At 39.9% G+C, this 14836-nt stretch overlaps 1 protein-coding gene across 2 annotated transcripts in view; it reads left to right on the plus strand.

The window, feature by feature from the left end:
* LOC147031632 (uncharacterized) overlaps window positions 1-14836 on the plus strand; it is a 99433-nt gene that overhangs the window by 52706 nt on the left and 31891 nt on the right. For both annotated transcript variants that reach the window (XM_085866082.1, XM_085866073.1), the window contains exons 10-11: window positions 5963-6044; window positions 7125-7237. In XM_085866082.1, coding sequence (XP_085722208.1) covers window positions 5963-6044; window positions 7125-7237 — 195 coding nt within the window. The remainder of the gene's footprint in view (window positions 1-5962; window positions 6045-7124; window positions 7238-14836) is intronic.

Raw genomic sequence — 14836 nt, forward strand, 5'->3', positions numbered from 1 at the left:
AGGGGATGAAAGAACTCCATTTAGGGCCACAAGTTGACTGTGACAGGAGAGGAAGTCTGCGAGCCTTGAGAGGAGATGGCCTTGAATACCATAGGAAGAGTTTGGTGAGCAGGGCAGGGTGCCAGACCGTGTCAAAAGCACGTGATATATCCAGGGATACGGCTCGGATTTGCTGTCTGGCATTGAGGGCTTCCATCCATTGTTGGGAGAGCAGAAGCAGCATATCCAGGGTCGAGTAACCTGGTCTGAAACCAAATTGATGATCAGAAATCAAGCCATTGGAGAAGAGGAAGGATTTAATGTCTGAAGCAATGATTGATTCCATAACCTTTCTGATGATTTGGAGAAGGGTGATTGGTCTGTAGTTGCAGGGATCTGATTTTGCACATTTTTTATGCAGGGCAGTGATGTTAGCAGATTTCCAAGCGGATGGCAGATAACCTTGAGCAAATGAGAGGGTGAATAGAACAGACAGAGGGTGAGCAAGAGCAGAGGAGCAGATTTTTAGGACATGTTGGCTGATGCCGTCTGGACTGGTTGCAGAATCTGAGTCGAGGTTTGACAGCAAGCTCTCCACCTTGTCAGGAGAAAAGGGCACAGAGTCCAGGGACAGTTGGGTGTGACTGGGTAAGGTGGGTAGAGAAAGTGATGGGTTTTGGACACAAGATTTAGCTGCAAACACTGAGTTTAGGCATTCAGCTCTTTCACGTGCGGTATCAGCAGTGCGGCCATTTGAGGTAAGGGAGGGGATGGAGGGGGAACATACACCAGAAACAGATTTGATTAGATGCCACCAGGATTTTGAGGAGGGAGAGAGGTTTGAGAGTTCAGACTTGAGATTAGAAAGATGTTGTTTTCTGGCTCTCCTGAGGGTAGATACACACTTGTTCCAAGCTTTATGGAAGGAACTGAGATTGCCCTCAGTTGCGTTTGCTTTCCATGAGGCAAAGGCAAGTTGTTTCAGGACAACTGCCGCACCACAAGCTTCAGTAAATCAAGGGCGGGAGGAAGGGTAGGACAACTGAAGACGAGAGGGGATAAATCTGTGCATGAGGGAGAGCAAGTTTCTTTGAAAGAATTCCCAGGATGAGTTGATGTTGGAGAAAGTAGCGATAGGAGACCAATCTATAAGTTTGATGGCTGCTTGGAGACCCTGCCAGTCGGCTTGAGTGAAATGCCAGACTTGACGGCGGTGAGGTGGTTCTCTGATAATAGCCAGAGAGATGTCCACTTTGACAAGGACGTGGTCAGAAGAACCGATTGGAGTGGAGAAAAAGCGGATTTTGTCAGGGAAATTTGTCAAAATCAGATCCAGAAGAGATGGAGCCCCATTGGTTGAGATCCGGGTCGGGAAGTTGACCGATTGTGTCAGTCCCAATAAGTCACAGAAAGCATTTTGCTGAGGTTCAATGTCAGGTGAGAGAGGTACCCACACCAAGCCAACTGGCATGATGACAATTGAAGTCGCCACATATGAGGAAGAGAGAGTTTTGATGAGAAGATAGAAGTTGGTCCATGTTTTCGGATAGTGAGGTGTTGATGGAGTTATCACTGTTAGGTGGACGATACAGTACACATATAAACATGAGGTGGGAGTGGAGGGGAAGGTGTAGCCAGATGTATTCCTGGGGGTGTGGGGGAGTGAGAGCAGTGCATGGAGAGTGAGGATTAGAGTCTTTGATGAAGAGAGCAACTCCTCCACCAGGACGAGGCTCAGGTCTGTCATACCGGAGGAGGGAGTAACCAGGGAGAGATACTTGGGAGTCAGACACGTCTTGGGGGAGGAAAGTTTCTGTTAGGCAGATTATGTCTGGTTTATCAGTGGCAACCTGTATGGAAAGATCTGAAAGGTTTGAGCGAAGGTCCTGGTTATTTGAGGTCCATACTTTTAATGAAGGGGTAGGGGAGGAGCCTTTGGGTGCAGGGGGTGGGTAGGACAAGGGTCGAGGGGGGGGGTAAGAAGGGTTGTTGAAAGAGTGTGGGGGATTGCAGAATAGGTAGGGGAGGGTGCCGAATGAGGAGGAGAAAAGGCTCTGTGGTGCTCAGGGAGAGGGGGGACAAGTGAGGGGGAAGAAGGTAGTTGAGGATTTGAGGAGGTGGAGTGAAGAGATGGAGGTGAGAGGGCAGTGGAAGGAGGAAGCTTTTTGGATGAGAGGGGGGGCAACTTTGAGATGGATGAGTGAGGGGGATGAATGGTGGGAGAAAGGTGAGTGGGGAGTATTTGTGAGAGGTGAGAGAAGGGTTGGAGGGAGAAGAGTGGGATGGTTGCTTTGAGAGTGAGGGGTGAGAGGGGTGAGTTTGCACCTAAGTTGTAAAAAAAACAATGGTTGATGGAAAGCGACATTCATAGCAAACTGGGGTTTTTAAAAGTTTTTGATCAGAGGTGCGATACAACACAATTCTTGTTGGATGCAATAATGGCGAATTCAGAGAATGGAGGGAAGAAACGCTGTAACAGTTGGATTTTTTCAGCAAGATATGAAGGAAAGGTCAAATTGAGAGCAGTCTATTTAAATAGCAGAAGAGTTGTGCATTATGATACAGTAAAGAGAACCACACATGTGAAAGAGGAAGATGAAGCATTATAAGAGATCGTTTTTGTTATTATTATTATTATTTTATTATTATTTTATTATTATTTTATTATTATTATTATTATTATTATTATTATTATTATTAATGTTTGAGAGAGTTTTCAACAGAATAGATCATGGAAGTGTTGTAGAAAAAAAAATCGAGGAAGAAGAAGAAGAAGAAGATGAGATGAATAAGAAGAAGAAGAAGAAGAAGAAGAATCGAGACTCATGAGTGTGCAAGGAGAAAAGTAGCGGTTTTTTTGTTTGTTTGTGGTTTTTTTTATTTAAGATAAGAAATAGAATTATTCGTTGGGAGGGATGGGGGACGTTAGGAAAGTGGGGAAGATAGAAATTGAAGGTAATGGGGAGAAAAAACAAATAAACACGATCATACACCGAGGGGAACCAGTAGGCCTCAAGCCTCAAGGGTAGGCCTCAAGCACCCGGTAAGACATGGTTGACAAAATCTCACAAAATAGCATGATTTTTGAAACAAAACCGAACTAGGAACACACAGTAACATGTAGGTGAGAAAATAAACAGTTAAAACGGGACAGATAACGACCGGAAACTTAACTTTGAGATCGTCAGCAGAGAGCCCTGTCGACGCTCCAAACCCAGAACCAGAAGTCCAAAACCGACTTTCTGGTTCTTTATGCTTTTCCAAGTTTTTATTGTGTGTAAGTAAGAAAATAAATTATTGAAAGAAAATTCCACAAAAACAAATCACAGAACTTCATTTTCTTAAAACCTTCATTATTTTTACGGACTGTTTAAAGCGAGCCCATTCAGTTCACGAAAAATTCATAGTTGTGCACTGGAGGCCACCACATAGAAACAAACATATTCAGGGAACGGGGAAGGAATGGAAAGTCATAGTTGAGACCGGCCAGTTGAGACCAGATTGAAATGAACAGTCATGTGCAACTCACAATTCTACCTTAATGTGTCAGACTCATGAAGCTCATGACCCAATGGCGGATCGAGGGGGGTTTACCAGGAGCACGTGAACCCCCCCTCCCCTCCGCCCTTACAATGATGTCACATCATCGTTGTGCATGATATCACTGGACAATCGGCAATCGCACAACTTTTGCTTTCACTCAGCAATTAATCCGAGCCGCAATACTTTTCGCCACTGGTTCTGTATTAATCTCTGTGACTCAGAGTATAGTTATGACTCCGAAGAGAAAGGCAACATTTTCGGGATCGTGTCCCACAGCAAAGTGCAGTAGAATCCTGAACTATTTCACCAGGTAATTCAATGTTTCAGTGGCTACATCGTCCATTATTATAATGAATGATCTGATGATCCACAATGGCGAGTTTAGGATAAGTGCTCGCGGTGATTTCGCCACATTTTGTGCTTGTCCTTTGATATTTTCATTGATTTGTTTTGGAAACATTTTGTGTATTTACATTGTTGTTGTAAAGATCCGTCGCAAAGATTCCAAAATCTTCGGCTTTTCCTCAGAATCAGTTGGTGACAGGCCTGAGGCCTTTTCATCAAGTAACTCGATATTCCCAAACAAATTCTGTGGAGAAAGTAAATTTATTGTCAGACACTACTAGCTCTGGATATCCCTGTGTCGTAAGAGGCGACCAGGGTTGCGTCAGGAAGGGCATCCGGCGTAAAACGTGCCAAATCACTATGCGGATCATACGGATGATCCGCTGTGGCGACCCCTAACGGGAGCAGCCGAAAGAAGAAGAAGAAGAAGACACTACTAGCTCTGGATAGATGAACCAGTTTTTCCCACTTAGTGACAGGCCTGAGGCCTTTTCATCAAATAGCTCGATATTCCCAAATTTTCCTGTGGAGAAAGTAAATTTATGGTCGGACACTGCTTTGGATAGATTAACCGTTTTTTCCTCGACGATTACATTGACTTGAAAAAGGCTTGGTGGTATATTTCACAATATGAGAACATCCTAACCTTAAGTTATCTTAACCTGCAACTGACTCGGGGACATTGTGGTCGTTCTTGTCTGGAAGTCATCCTTGACTATGCCTCATGGCGCTGCCTTGCACACAACTCACACCTGTCGGCACTTAGCCAAAGCTCTTTCACATTCACAAAGATTCTTTAACCAGGTCAGGCTGATCTTCTGTATAACAGAGAATGCTCTTTTAAATCGAGCCAAGCTGATTCTCATTGCCCTGAACAGTCATCATCTGATGCTTTTGGAAACAGACCTTTTTGTTACTCTTTCAATGATAACCGACAGCCACAGGCACTGCCTTACAAATCATACTCAGGCCATCCCTTTTCCAGCAGTCTCTGGCACTGGCTCACAAACCACACAGGTCATTCCTCAACCAGTAGGCCACATGCACATCCTGGTGCTTTACTGCTGCTCTTTTAAAATGTGGCTGAACTGATGCTCCATTAACAGGTCTCATTGCGTTTTGTGTCTCCAGCTTCCACCAGGTGAGCCCAGTCACACAGTTCATACGCAGGCTAGTACATAACTCCACTGCCTCAGCAACACTCACATTCACCCATCCTTCTATGCTTACTCAGCCAGTTGTTGTGCAGCATACATACGCCAGCACACTTCTTCTGCAAGCTCTACTTGGACTCTGGCACTTCACTCCCCACTCCTCCCCTGGCCTTGTTGATCATCTCGTCTATGCAGTCTAGCATCTGGGCCTCAACTGGCTCTCATTTATATACATCATTTTTGTCTTCTCCTTTTACTTTTGACTTCTGGCACACCAATGCTATCCTTTTACCTTGCACAGCCAATTGCTCTGACAATACCTTCTTCCTCAGCCACTTTACCTCTCACCCAAGCAGGTTGTCACAGCTATGTGCTGTGCCGTTTTTGACTACTGCTCCCTTGTTGTTTGGTTGTTTTCAAAAAGTCTTTGAACGAAATCAAAATGCATATATTTGAATTGACGAGCCAAAGAAGCTGTGGTTGAATTGAAATAATTTCCCCTCTATGACTAACCAAATATGAATTGAATATAAGGAGAGAAGGCATGGTGATGAAGAAATGACTCATCCAATTGTGATGATTATGATATTATGCAGCCAGTGAGGTAGGCTGCAATCACCTGCTAAGTTAGCCCATGTTCAGGTAAATGTGCCACCTCAGCATTGATGAATCAGGATTGGTGTCTGAAAAGATTATCTGCAAATGTCAGGTCACAAGCTGCATTGCTCTCTGGAATTTATATATTTATTATTGACCTCACAAATAACCACACGTTCCAAATGATATTGTTAATTCACATTAATTTTAATATCATTATATTAAGTGTATATTTTTTCATAACAATTTCTCTTGTGAGAATAGGTTTATCCTTCACTCCCCCAATCTAACCGATCCCTTACCACCATCCTCTCTAGATTGTGTAATACCGTTGTGTCTGGCAGGTGCATATACACACCAAGAAAGCAGACTACACCCATGTCACATCCAAGTGTGGCTCCAAGTATAATATCCACCACAAGCCCGGTGAGAGGATGGGTTATCAATAATTATACATTCCAATCCTAATAATTATAATATAACTTAAGCTTGAGTGTAAACTCTACTGCCTGATTTTAAATGTGTGCATAAATTCTTAATATGAAGTTATTATTAAATAGGAAAAGTACACGTCCCCATTGATAAGAAAAGCAAGCAAAAATACCCGTCCCAAGTAACGGGGAAAGTTTAAGTTAATCTATCAATCTAAATTATTTCATGGACTTCATAAAAGTTAATCGTGTTGTGCTCAAAAATTCCGGCCTTTTCAATTTGAGATCAATTGGTTGTCCTGTTTGCCAAAAAAATATGCTATATTGGTCACTTTGCCCTCAAAACGAGAGAGAGAGAGAGAGAGAGAGAGAGAGAGAGAGAGAGAGAGAGAGAGAGAGAGAGAGAGAGAGAGAGAGAGAGAGAGAGATAGATAGATAGATAGATAGATAGATAGATAGATAGATAGATAGATAGAGATAGAGATATATATTTGTGCCAACATATAGATACTGTAACAGTAGATTATAAGGTTTTTCATTACAATTGGAATATAATACATTCATGACAATGATGTTTGAGCATATTTAACTTCGACTCTTTTGCTTGCTTCCTTCCTCACCTCAACTCGTAATTCCTTTAAGTCAGTTTATTGAGTTCTTGTCTGATCAAATTTGATCTATTCCTGATTAATAATTTAATCAAAGCATGAGTTCCTGACAAGGAACTTTGATGCAGGAGGAAGCCATTAGGCCCATCAAAACCTGTGCTATTATTACCAACCTTTGATTGTTTGTCTATGCTCCATCCTTTTTAAATGCTGAGCATCAAGCAAGGAAGCAACAAGTACCATTTTGAAAGTCATTGCTATGTTCAAACTGCCAACCTCCTGGACTCAGGGCGGATGATCTAACAATTACGCTACCACATCTGGTTTAAGATTCAAGATTTAAGAATAAACAATTGACAATATGTGATAGCATACTTTCAGCACAAAAGAAATCACAATATTGCTTAAGCAATCTTCAGCCATGATCACTCTGATAATGAATGCTGTGACTGTCTTGTATCCTTCAGGTGGTGGAAAAGTGAAAATCGAAACGAGCAAGTTAGAGTTTCGTGAAAAAGCAAAGCCTAAAGTCTATTCAAGGCATGGAGGAGAATACATGCCTGGGGGAGGGAACGTGAAGGTAAGGGTATCTCTGCAATCATTTTTTTTTTTTTTTACAGTGGAAAGGGTGAAGGAAACATTTCTCCTTAGATGCAAATGCTTCACAGTCGCACAGTAGAAAGTAAACCTGTCACAATGATGCGACTAAAATGGTCGGTCGTGAGTTTACTCCTCTGTTCAAAATCATACCTGGAAATATATTTGTTTAATTCTATTTTATTTTAAACCACAATTTTAATACCTCAAATATAAAATAAATATGGGCTGTGTTTCTAAATTGTGTAATCATTAAAAAAAAACCCTGACTGCAATAAGATAATTCATTATGTTATCTAGTATTTTATTAGCTCACCTGGAACACAGTTCAGGTGAGCTTATGGGATGAGATGTCATCCATCCATAAACAACTGCAACTACTTCTCCAAAACTGCTGATGGGATTGTGACCAAACTTGGTTAAAATTATCTTTGGTGTGGTCGAACTCAGGTTTGTTCATGGCATCCTCCCCCGCCACCTATAAGTAGATATGGGTGAAACTTCTTCCGTATTTTTGTGACGACCCATACGGAGGTTTCCGTATGTTTATTTTCAGAAAGGCACGCGATAATTATGGGGAATTGCGGTGATATTCCAATATGCCGATTCGTTTCTTAACCCATTTCATCCGGATGGGGTGACATGCTGATGCAACAACGCATCATGACCACGATCATGTGAATTAGTCCCATGGTAGTTTTTATTATGAGCTATTCTTGTCGAAGTTAGCCGGGTACAAAAGCTTGCGAGTGCGTTACCGTGATTCGATGTCGGTGTTGCGTATCCGCCTTTCATCGCCAGTGGATTCATCCCTACTGGTTCTCACATTGGATGATATTTATATTTGTTTAGTGTTTAACATTTGATTTTGTTGTATTAATGGTGTAGTATTAATTTGTAATTGGAATGATGCTCTTTGGAATGAAAATAGAGATAAAATTGAAAGAAGCTGGATGAAATTGTGAAAGCGGGTGGGGAAAAGGAAAAGGTGAGGTTACCCCGATCGGAATGGAAGGTTACGACGTTCATTCATCCCACGTTGGCGATTTATAATACCTGTATCAGAGTGCTCGAGTTATCACCGAGACAGGACTTACTATTTATCCTTCGGTAGAATTCTTCTTCAATCATCTCACAAAAGGTCGAGGAGAACTTAAAGTGCCATTGAGATCTGTCGTGGCGTCATTTTGCCTTTCATGTTATAATATGTAAATATTCTCAAGCTTTGGTTGATCGAAGGTTTTCTGGAACCGGGTGCAACTGGAAAAGAGATGAGCAGGTTGTTTGGTTGCGGTTGCAAGAAAGGATCAACTCGGATTCCCAATGCCTCGGACGTCTTTTCCTTCCATGCGAAGCATACGCATGCCTGGTGTTTTGGGCACAAACAACCGCCATTTGTTGATGTCTATCAGACGCATTCTACTCTACAGAGATCTTCTGTGCCTGGTGTTGTGCTGAAAAGGGTAACCCTTATTTTGGAGTTTCGCTGGCAATGATTCTTCCCTTGATATTGGCACCTTCGTGTGGCTCATGTATAAGCAGCCCTCATTAGCTTAATGGCACCTTTGCATGTCTTGTGTTGCCTTACCCGGGTTGATGTAGCTCATCAGAAGAGTTCAGAGTCGATTTCTCCTTGGATCCTTCATCAATATTCCTGCCTTCGGCTCTGCCGGATTCCAGAGGGCTATTCAGCTAAGTAGCTCCAAAACTTACCATTCCTTTGTGGCATTTTACTCCTTTCACAAGTATTCTCATCACTTATACGTTCACGACTCCGACCGATGTCCAACGCTGATGCAGTGCCCACTGTTACTCATTTTGTTCACCTCCGAAGTATGATGGACTGAGCCAACCTACCTGGTGTTAATTCACCAGGAGAGGGTCTCAAATCCAAGACCCTAAGATCTTAAGCCAGTCCCCCTAACCGTTAAGGCAACACCAGGCTTCAGCAATGAATGTTCAAGTGATATAAAGAAAAATCTTCCCCAAATATCACATTCATTTGCATCGTTTTTTGTTACAATATGGACAGAATCACCCCCATAATTTATACTTTGACATCAATTTTTCAAAATTTTCTGGAGATCATACCCCCAGACCCCCCCCCCCCCAGGATAATCTAATTTTTTCCTTTTTCTCAAAAGTTCTGCAGTTTCACCCATGAGTAGGTCATCATAAGGTTTACAGGTCCCAAAAGTACTTGAATTTCTATCTCGTTTGGCTGACATTTTGGATGACAGGAAAACCTTTAAAAATCTTCTGCTCTCAAACTGATTAACCACATTCAAAGATCAATGCGAAACTTAAAAATTGTGGTCAACTCTCCAAAGGAAATATAGTCTTAACAATGATGTCATCAGTCACGTCGTATGACTGCCATATTGGATTGTAAGAAAACCTTTAAAAAAATCTTTTCCGATACCACTTAAGTGATCGATTCGAAACTTTACACATGTGATTGATATCACATAGGAAATATAATTTGATAACAATGATGTCATTGGTCATGTGGTTTGGCAGCCATGTCAGATCAAATGAAACCTTTAGATTACATATTTTCTAAAACTGCTTAATGCGAAACTAAAAATATATGATCGACTACCTATAGGACATTTGATGAAAAGAAACTGATCTGTAACACAATATGGCCGCTAGTGATGTCACACAACAGAAAGTGGGCAATGTCTCAAAAAATATGAACTGTAGACACCTTGGAGTTGCACCTTTTCAGAGGTATAATTTTGACACAAGCAGAAGTAACATAATCACACCGGAAGTGGGAAATATATCTCAAGCTGAGGCTCATATGCAGCAGGGAGTTTCTCCACTGTGAATATCATGTCAGTACTACCCGACTTTAAAATGTGTATTCTAAATTCAGCTCTTATATTTTTTACCCTGATCCATCCATCACTCCACTTTTTGGAAACCAGCCAGGTGAACTTCAAGACCATTGGTCTTCTATTATTGTTATTACATCAATTTTACTCCTTGTATTTATGCATCATTTATTTCACATTTAGAACATTATGTGACTCATGCTGGCAATCTATAAAAAATATAAGAAGAGCTCACTCAACGTGCCTGCGTCCATCCGTCCCTGCCTACCTGTGTGCATCCACAAATGTCCTGCAGGGGATACCATAAACCAAGCCCAATCTGCAAACAGTGTGATATAGTTGAGCAAGGTTTCAAACAGTGTGATATAGTTTAGTAAGATTTCAAACAGTGTGATACAGTTGAGTAAGATTTCAAACAGTGTGATACAGTTGAGTAAGACTTCAAACAGTGTGATACAGTTGAGTAAGGTTTCAAACAGTGTGATTCAGTTGAGTAAGGTTTCAAACAGTGTGATTCAGTTGAGTAAGGTTTCAAACAGTGTGATACAGTTGAGTAAGGTTTCAAACAGTGTGATACAGTTGAGTAAGGTTTCAAACAGTGTGATACAGTTGAGTAAGGTTTCAAACAGTGTGATACAGTTGAGTAAGCTTTCAAACAGTGTGATACAGTTGAGTAAGATTACAAACAATGTGATACAGTTGAGTAAGATTTCAAACAGTGTGATATTGTTGAGTAAGATTTCAAACAGTGTGATATAGTTGAGTAAGATTTCAAACAGTGTGATGTAGTTGAGTAAGATTTCAAACAGTGTGATATAGTTGAGTAAGATTTTAAACAATGTGATACAGTTGAGTAAGATTTCAAACAGTGAGATATCGTTGAGTAAGATTTTAAACAATGCGATATAGTTGAGTAAGATTTCAAACAGTGTGATATAGTTAAGTAAGATTTCAAACAGTGTGATATAGTTGAGTAAGATTTCAAGCAGTGTGATATAGTTGAGTAAGGTTTTAAACAATGCGATATAGTTGAGTAAGATTTCAAACAGTGTGATATAGTTGAGTGAGATTTCAAACAGTGTGATATAGTTGAGTAAGATTTCAAACAGTGTGATATAGTTGAGTAAGATTTCAAACAGTGTGATGTAGTTGAGTAAGATTTTAAACAATGTGATACAGTTGAGTAAGATTTCAAACTGTGATATCGTTGAGTAAGATTTTAAACAATGTGATATAGTTGAGTAAGATTTCAAACAGTGTGATATAGTTGAGTAAGATTTGAAACAGTGTGATATAGTTGAGTAAGGTTTCAAACAGTAAGACATGGTTGAGTAAGATTTCAAACAGTGTGATATAGTTGAGTAAGATTTCAAACAGTGTGATATAGTTGAGTAAGATTTCAAACAGTGTGATGTAGTTGAGTAAGGTTTCAAACAGTAAGATATAGTTGAGTAAGGTTTCAAACAGTGAGATATAGTTGAGTAAGATTTCTAAGTGTGATATAGTTGAGTAAGGTTTCAAACAGTAAGATATAGTTGAGTAAGATTTCAAAGTGTGATGTAGTTGAGTAAGGTTTCAAACAGTCAGATATAGTTGAGTAAGATTTCAAAGTCTGATATAGTTGAGTAAGATTTCAAACAGTGTGATATAGTTGAGTAAGATTTCAAAGTGTGATATAGTTGAGTAAGGTTTCAAAGTGTGATATAGTTGAGTAAGGTTTCAAACAGTAAGATATAGTTGAGTATAAGGTGAAGATAGATGGGCCAGTTTCAATTTACATTAAAACAAAAACTCTTCCTCCTTCTTCACTAATAATCATGGTGAGTCTCTGATTCCCATTTCTCATATCGATAAGGTTCAGAAAACGCTTGTTATATTTAATACTTTTTTTCAACATTTCCATTTTCGTCATATAACAGTAAACATCGCCCTATCAAACAATATTTCTGATTACACGCTGTCTTTCGCTCTACTTGCAACAGGTGAGAAAACGACATTTAAAGCAGCTGATATTAAAATAATTTATTTGCATGCTTTTTAAAGGGTGAAAGTTAGTTAATTTTTTTTGCCGGGTACCCCTTCTAGGAAATATGAAAACTGCACCTATATGCACAACCATTGACAACACGGTCTAAAAATGAACAACAACCATACGTAACACTAACCACACAACCATACACAAACAAAAACACCCAAAAACAAGCCAAAACAAGAACAACAGCAATCAGAGATTTGTGTAGTTTTTGTGTCAATATTTTGTGTGGTGTTTGTGTATTGGTGTGTTTCTGAATTAATAATAGCGATAACGAGAACTGCCACTTTATAACTACTGGTAGTGATGACCGGGTACCAATACGTCTTGCTTTGATGGAACCCAGCTTTGATCGGACACTTCACCCTGACCCATGACATTTATTATTACTATTATCTTTCCAAAACGAAGTTTTTGCAAGATATGTTAGTTAGCTTGTATGTTTTTTTTTTGTTTGTTTGTTTGTCTGTAATCACGTATAAAAAAATTCTGCAGAGCACAGTTATCATTGGAAATTTTAATAACTTCGCATATCAGAGGCCTATAAAGGTCCCTTTCAGCGCATAAAATTTTGAAGGTCAAGGTCAAAGGTCAAGGTCACTTTGTCGCAAATCAGGGGAGTCGACGAAACCCTTATTTTTTGAGCAATTTTGATCGGATCGTCTTCAAACTTCATGGGAATATAGTTCATGGTCTGGCGCTGAGCTGATTAATTTTGGTGGCGATTGGCCTTGACCTTCATGGTTAGCGCCTCAGGTCAAACATATTTGACCCCAAGGTCAAATTTTCAAGTTTTAGGAACCATATCGTGTAGTACCTCAAATTGAACACCTCGATGAGTGCTCTCTGGATATGTCAAGCTTGAGACATTATTGCGTCATTTGGTGACGTTATGAGGCAAACGCATATTTTTCATGGTTACTCTGTAGAACGACTCTCATCGGAATCTCTCGTAGGCAGATATTCCTCAAGGAGTCGCTCCTGGTGGATAGCAGCTCTGTTCACCTCAGTGTGACCTTAAAGAAGTCACACGTGGTCACCCTGCGGGTGACATTGGTTTATTATTATTGTTATTATTATTATCATTCAATTGAATTCAGAATGGGATTAAAATAAATTCAATTCAAATCAAATGGAAGACCAAATAGGTACAGTCCTGCATTTGAATCATCAGAAGGAACCCAAACAAGCAAAAAGCAAAGATGAAGTCATCAGGAGGAACCTGGATAGGATTCTGGTTTCAGCTGCTACTCCTCTACACTCAAACTCATCCAGGTGCACTCAAGTGAGCCTTAGTCAAAAATAAAAATAAAAAAAATAACCCAGATAAAAATAACCACAAAAAAATTCTGGCTGCCACACCATGCATCCAACTGATCAGGTTGAAATTTATAAAATATATTCCCCATCACTACTACATCATAATTGTGAAGTTTCACATCAATTGATTAAGTCGTTCAAGAGAAGGAATTTTAAAAAGATTTTTGCTCAAACCAATATGCTGCCAGACCATGTAACCTATAAATTAATCATGAACACCCTCGTTTCCCCAAGGCTTGGGGACCATGTGTGTGAAGTTTCCCCTCGATCTGGCCGACCATTCTGGAGAAGATTTTTAAAAATAGATTTTAGGATAAATCCAATATGGCTGCCAAACGATCTGACCTATGATGTCATATGTGTGAACGTTTTGTTCCTCATGGATAGATGTTCATACTTGTAAATTTTTGCTTCGATCTGTTCAGCCGTTTCAGGGTAGAAGATTTTTGAAGGTTTTATGTTAAAAACATGGCTGCCAAACTGCATGACCGATGACATCATCAAATTTTTTTGCCAGTTACAATTTAGCCCGAGATGACCCCGACATAAAAAAATAACACTTGTTTCCAATGGGGAGTACTTGCTATGTGCCAAGTTTCAATTTTTTCGTTGGTGCAGTTTCGAAGACAGAGGTTCCAAGTTTTTCCTTTTTTCCAATATGGCTGCCACACCACATGACCTATGACGTCATAATTATCATTAAAACATGATGCATGAGTGGACCAAAACATTTTACATGAATAGTCACTCTTATGGTGAAAATTTTGGCTAAATCCAACAAGCGGTTGCAGAGAGCAATACTCATATTCTGTGCAGTCAAACAAACAGACAAATTAGAAATTACTCAGAGAGCGACACTTGGCAAAGCAGAACAAAGTATAACAGTGCTTGGTAGAGCAAATATCTCTGCTAGGCTGAACATTTTACGTTTTGTATCCCACTGATGGGCTGGATCTGAAACCAAAATGGAATCGGCTTGTTCTCATCATCTAACCAACTCATCCACCCAGTTTTGTCATAACTCGTCCACAACTTTTTGAGACATCATGATACATATAGTTTTTGGCTCCATCTCTCAATTTTACAAATTCGGCCTATGTTTACCTTTGACCTCAAAAATTATTGGTGGTTGAATTAATTGACCTGATATGAAAATCCTCTTCAAATTTCGAGTAAATCGGATGTCGGATGGAAATTATCAATTTTAGTAATTTGGCCCATGTTGACCTTTTAGCCAATATTGACCTCATAAATAATAGGTGGTTGAATTAAATGACCAGATATTTAAATGCTCTTCAAATTTCAAGTCAATCGCATAAAAATTGGCAATTTTAGAAGTTTGGCCTATGTTGACCATTTTGTCTAAGTTTACCTCAAAAATAATAGTTGA

Source organism: Eptatretus burgeri, chromosome 2 (assembly GCF_056783735.1).
Source record: "Eptatretus burgeri isolate ZD-2024b chromosome 2, Ebu_testis_v1, whole genome shotgun sequence".
NCBI classification, from domain to species: Eukaryota; Metazoa; Chordata; class Myxini; order Myxiniformes; family Myxinidae; genus Eptatretus; species Eptatretus burgeri.